This window comes from Phalacrocorax aristotelis, chromosome 1 (assembly GCF_949628215.1).
Source record: "Phalacrocorax aristotelis chromosome 1, bGulAri2.1, whole genome shotgun sequence".
Taxonomy (NCBI): domain Eukaryota; kingdom Metazoa; phylum Chordata; class Aves; order Suliformes; family Phalacrocoracidae; genus Phalacrocorax; species Phalacrocorax aristotelis.
This window is the reverse complement of record NC_134276.1, coordinates 151,751,195-151,757,194: the sequence shown is the minus strand read 5'-3', so window position 1 is coordinate 151,757,194 and position 6,000 is coordinate 151,751,195. Positions and strand designations below refer to the sequence as shown.

The following is a 6,000-nucleotide window of genomic DNA, read 5'->3' as shown; positions in this document are numbered from 1 at the left end:
AAATGCCATTTTCAATTTCCGTTTGAAACAGAATTTCAAATAGAAAACATGGGAAGTCTCTACCTGTCAGAAGGCTGGAGTGATTTGTTCGCATCAAGTTTCAGTGAGCTGTTGCAAATTAAAGTGGGATTAAGACCTCTCAGAATATGTTGCAAGAACACTCTGCAGTGAAAATTTTTCTGCACATGAAACAGCTGAAGATGTTACTACCTTCCCTATCGTGCATGCTTATTAGTATACTATTATTTATGGATTCGTTCTCCTCTGACTGCATTAAATAGCTAAATAAATATAAAATTAAATCATGTAGTATTAGACCTTTCCATTAAATCCTGAGGCTTGACTCATTTGCATTTTGTTTTGTTTTTATAATGCATGCTTATTTTAATTACTACTGCTGCACTTTATATGTAATTGTCTGTGCAATGCCCAAGCACCTTGCTAAGTGGATAAGGGAAGCACTTTATTCCATAATAACATAATGAATCCATTATTATTCATTATTATTTTTTCTGGAATGGACTGAAAAGAATCAGGACTCTGAAAAATACAATACCAACAAATTATCTATGGCAAAAATAATTTTAACAGAATTCATGCTTTCCTCATCTTCACCATTGTTTCCCTCTAGATATCATCTCTCCTAAAGAGATGCAGCAATCTGAAGATTGGGCTAAATGCCAAAAGTGTTTGAAGTCAGAGATCTGTCCCCCTGGCTCCCTGCATGGCCTTGGACAAGACACTTAATAACTCTGTGCCCCAATTTCCCTATTCCTGATGGCTACGATCATAACATTCACTTTCTATGGCACACTAATGCTTACTTCACTGATGGGCAGAGCTTTGAAAACGATGTTTGCTAGGTATTGTGGCAGCATAATCAAAGGGACACAGTGATGGCTGGATAAAGGAGGAGGCGTTCCCTAGCTATGCAGGATTCTCGTTCATGGAGTGAAAGAAGACATTCAGGTTCTTCTGATACCCTTGCAGATTCGTCCTGAATGAATACCCCATCTTCACTGAATTTTCTTATTACAGAGGATTATGCAACTCTATTACCCCTTGGAGTTTTGTAAGGAGATCCCTGCATAGTCTTTTATATTAGGCACAAAAGCATTCTGCTGCATTTTCTTTTGGCACATGCTCTCTGTAAAAACCTGGAGGGTCAGGGCTGGTCTTACCATTTTTGTCCACCAGACACCACACCCACACAGAAAATGGGTTTCTTTCTGATTCTTCTAGCCTGCTTGTTTTTAGCTTACCAATCCATGGCTGTAGGTCTCAGTTTAATTTATGACAAAGATGTATTAGTAGAAACTAGGTTAATGAGGCTGGTCAAGCAAATTAAAGGTGCAGAAAAAGTGAACAAATATATTGGGTCCTCTCTAGGCAGTAAGAAGTCACATCTTCTGATAGGTATTCAAGCACCAGACACAAGACTTCCAAGCTGGTTTGCCCCAGCCCAAATCATCCAAACCAGGATGATTTTTTCCTTTTAGCATTCCCTTATGAATACATGCCATGACCTGGCTGACTAAACCTGGATAGGCCAGTACAATGTTTATGACCCTTATTTCTTCCCTGCTTTTATCCAGCTGAGCTGCAAAGGAACATGGTGTCCGCTGCAAAGACAGAACACTGTGCAGGGCTTGCCTTAAAGTTGAATCAGCCTCCTCTATTCTGCAAGATAAACAACCTCTGCCTGAAGTCTCTCCTGACAAGGACAAGGTAGCTCTATGTATGTGTGTGTGTACATGCATCCATGAGCATACCAATAGCCATCCCTGGTTGTTTCCCAGAATATACTGATGCCAAAAGTACGTTATTTCCATTGGTGTCCCTAGACTCTGTTCCTGTGAGGCAAGACTGGAATGATGCTGCTCAGAAGTGTCTCTGAAAGGAGGCAGCATACCAGCGCAATTTCCCAAATGATCACTTCCACTCTTCCCCAAATATAGCTTAGGTGTTTTCACCTCCCCAGTCTTTCTCTGTGTGCCTTTTTTCACATTCTCCTATAACCATCTCTCTCCTTGCTAAATGCCAGTTCCTGCTCAGTCAATCCCCTGACAGGAGACGTTAATGACACACTAGGCAATGAGCTGGAGGAAGGTCTCCGCTAAAACTTTCCAATATAATCATAAGTGTGGGGGATTTGAATGCTCTTGCTTCTTAAGAGTTCACGCTGGGGTCTTCCCCCACCACACGGGACATACGGCAATGTTTCACAATCCCTAAAGCCATCTCTAAGTGCTTGCAGGAGAACTGTGAATAGCAGTTCTTTTTTAGGAGGAGTCTGTGAACAGCTTCTAATCCTGGTGATCCTGTTTGCATCAGTTTACATTCCCAGGGCTATCTGTGAACAGAAAAGACTGGAAATACACCTTTCAGCTCATCTGAAACAGAGATTCTCCTTTACATTGCTCGGTTCCTCACTTCAGGAAATCCTTGCTACGGTGCAGGTTTTGCTAATCTGAAAAGGCAGAATGAGAGTAGTTCTACACTGAAAATCACCTACTTAAAAACAGTTGTTTTTTTGTTCTGTGGTCTTGCGCCTTTTGTACGCTCAGTCGGATCTACTGACACGCTTGCCTAAAACCAGGTCTAATGGCTTGTTACGTGTCCTGGATCTTCAGCACCCACAGTGATTGGAAAGGATGCCGCTTTTTTACCCTTTACAGCAATCATCAAAATTGTTCCCGAAAGCAATTTTATTGCTCTCAGCCAGGTTACTTATTGATGAATGTACTAGAAAGCACGCAGTTAGTTTCTGAGACCCAAGGCTGTAAGTTTGTGAACACGTAAGGCTGTGGATGAGGAAGGGCAAGGGAAGGTCTTCCCTGAGAAATGAACAAAACCCGCACAGAGTCTGACAGTGAAGGCCCTGCCTGTCACTTCTCTGGTATTACATCCACAGCCCCCAGCAAAACTCCAGAGTAAATCCTAGTTTTCTTCCCAAGAACCTAAAGGACACTAAAGACTCAAAGGAGTGACAAACTTGCAGGGAAGCAGCAGATTCCGCTAACATCCATTTTACTCGGTAACTCTTTCCCTCGGGTTCAGATTTAGCCCTGAGGCTAAAATCATGCTAACCGCCACGTCCCGGTGGGTGGAACGGGAGGGTGTTCCTGAGGGGAAGGCTGAGGCGGCGGAATGCCCTGCAGCCCCATCCTTCCCCTCAGGAACACCCTCCCGCCGGGACGGTGTCCCCCGCCCGTCCCCTCCTGCGCCTGCGCGGCCCGGCCGGAGCGGGGGGGCGGTGGGGGTTGTAGGGGGCGGAGCCTCTGAGACAGATCCCGCCCCTCTCCCCTTCCCCCGCCCTCGCCGTGCCCGGCGCGCGGGGGTAGGGGCAGGCGCGCGAGCCCGCGTTGGTGGCGCAACCCCCGCCGCTCTCGCCGGAGCACCGGCGGGCCGGGTAAGGGGTGTGGGGTGGTGGTGGTGGTGGTGGTGGTGGTGGGGGACACGACCCCGGGCCGGCAGCCGGGGAATGGAGAGCCTGCTTGAGAACCCGATGCGCGCCGTCCTCTACCTGAAAGAGCTCACCGCCATCGTGCAGAACCAGCAGAGCCTCATCCACACCCAACGCCAGCGCATCGACGAGCTGGAGCGGCGGCTGGACGAGCTGAGCACCGAGAACCGCAACCTCCGCGGGCAGCAACCGGTCTCCGCCGAGCCTCCGGCGGTCCCCGCAGCGCCCCAAGGCCCCCCTGCCGAGCAACCCCCGCCGCCGCCGCCGCCGCCGCCGCCGGGCCAGCCCGACCCGCTCCAGCACCACCAACAGCTCCCGGCGCAGCAGCCGCAGCCGCCGGCGGCGGCGGGGGGCAAGCAGCCGGCCCCGGCGGGCCCCGGCGGCAGCGGCCGGGCTCCCGGCCACCAGCACCCCCCTCTCCAGCCCCACCAGCACCCCGCGGAGAAGGACGGCAGGGAGAAGGGCTGCTGCGCCGCTCTGCTCCAGCACAAGACCCCCCCGGCCATCGGTAAAGGCGTCCTGAGCAGGAGACCGGAGTAAGTGAGAAGGGGGAGAGGGGGGCGGGCAAGGGGTGGCGGCGGGGAAGCAGGAGCGTAACGGGCTCTTTCTGGGCCCAGATCCAAGAGGAACTGGGTTATACCCCCCTGCAGCCTTGCACAGAGAGAGGCAGTGTGTGGGTGGGTGGGGAATCCCTCCCGCGATGCATTCCCGGGGAGAGCAGGCAGTGCAAAGAGGAGCCAGGATGCTGCTTCCCAGAGGCATCTGCCTCCTAGTTCACTGCTTTTATTTTTACGTGCAAGTGCCTGTGGCCCATTTGAACCCACTCGGGCTGGTCACCCATGCCGCTCACACGCAGCATAGTGCTCTCATTTTCTGTCATAAATAAATATGTCTTTGATCAAAGAAGAGTGCGGTTTAGCTGAGGCAGGGAGAAGCTTTGCAAAGGGCAGCAGCATTGTGGCAGCTTTTCTTGCCTTAAGTCGCTGGTATCTGTCAGAAAAACCCATCATCCCTGGAACGAGCTGGGTTTTTCCTGCCTTCACTGATGTAAGGGGTCTAGGGTATGCATTATACTGCACACGATGTATATATGGTCATAGAGATACAGATGCTGTACATATGTTTGACATTTAGGATGCTTATCACACTTGTGTGTGGGTTGTCTTCTTCTTTGGTTTTTGGTTTTTTTTTTTTCTTTTTTTGGTGAGTGGCACCTGACACTGATCCAGCTTTTCAAAAGGACAAAGTATTTTTTGCTGGTCTTTCCACTTCAGTGAAGAAAGCATGACTGCTAGTACTGAATACTTATAATGGTCTATGTGCATGCATGTATAGTAAACAAGGATGAGCATTCCGGCACTATAGGTGGTGGAAGAGGCTACTATTGAAGAGTCACATTTTCTTGGATTACGTATCCAGTATATGCCATCAGTTCACCAGCTGGTAATTACAGCTGCACTCAGTATTGTATTGTCCTTTGTTCAGGCACTTTGAAGGCAGGGGAATATTTTCTTGTTGAAAGCCAGAGTTAGTGAAGTTAGAAAGAGAAGGAGCATACCTTCTGATGTTGCTTCTTTTATGTAAGAAAGAAGCTAATATAAGTAGTAAAACTAGATCGGGATTTCTTTCCTAGAATGAACTCTGGTTTTTTGGTTATAGCAATGTCCAAACAAATGAAGTATGCAGCACTCTGCATAGCCCAAAACGTCTTCCTTGTCTCTTTTGATACTTTAAATAAAAGGGCCCCTTCTCCCTCGTGTTTGTCGTGAATATACAAGCATAGCTACAACACGGAGCTGGATTTTCAGCTCGTGTAGGTAGAGTTACACCACTTCATAACAGCAAAGCATCTATCACGTGATTCTATGAAAATCCATGGAGAAATTCCTATTGAAAGTAATACTATTAAAGGAATATGCACGGCCAAGGTACGCTCGAATCCCAAAAGGCAGATCCATACTTCTAAAATGCTGCACCGTGAGACTCAGTTTTGCAATCACAAGTTAAAGGAAGTGAGTGGGCTACTCAGAGTTTTAATACAGGTAGTAAGAATTTGCAGGATCTGGCCCTTATTCATCATGCAATAGATGGCGTTTTCAACAGACGTAGGGCCAGATCCTGAACTCAGGTCAATTGGTGTAAATCCAGAATAGCAGAGTTTAAGTCACTGAAGTCGAAGCAGTAAGAAACCCGTATAAAAATGCATAATCAACCTCATTGATTTTTCAGTAGTGAATCCCTGCAGTGAAGGCTCTGTTAGAAACATCGTATCGGCAACGTCTTTCCTTTCTTCTGAACAGAGTTTCTAACATACGTCATTACACAGATTGAAGAATCAATTTCTGTGCATAAGTCTAAATACCTCCTTCTTATCTGAGCTTTTTTTGCAGTGGGGTTTGATTGGGGGAAGAATTGTAGATTTTTTTTCTTCATACCAAAATGCACAAAAGAAGTGCATTAAGAACACAGCTGATCGCTGGTATATCATATGATAATCTTTATATTTCACATAGATGGATGGATGGATGGATGGA

The 6,000-nt window shown here is 47.4% G+C and overlaps 1 protein-coding gene across 4 annotated transcripts in view; it reads left to right on the top strand.

Annotated features, from left to right (window-relative positions):
- The first annotated feature begins 3,462 nt into the window (after window positions 1–3,462).
- Window positions 3,463–6,000, top strand: part of IQSEC3 (IQ motif and Sec7 domain ArfGEF 3) — a 106,187-nt gene continuing 103,649 nt past the window's right edge. For all 4 annotated transcript variants that reach the window (XM_075116197.1, XM_075116222.1, XM_075116204.1 and 1 more), the window contains exon 1: window positions 3,463–4,002. In XM_075116197.1, coding sequence (XP_074972298.1) covers window positions 3,485–4,002 — 518 coding nt within the window. In that variant the 5' untranslated portion in view covers window positions 3,463–3,484. The remainder of the gene's footprint in view (window positions 4,003–6,000) is intronic.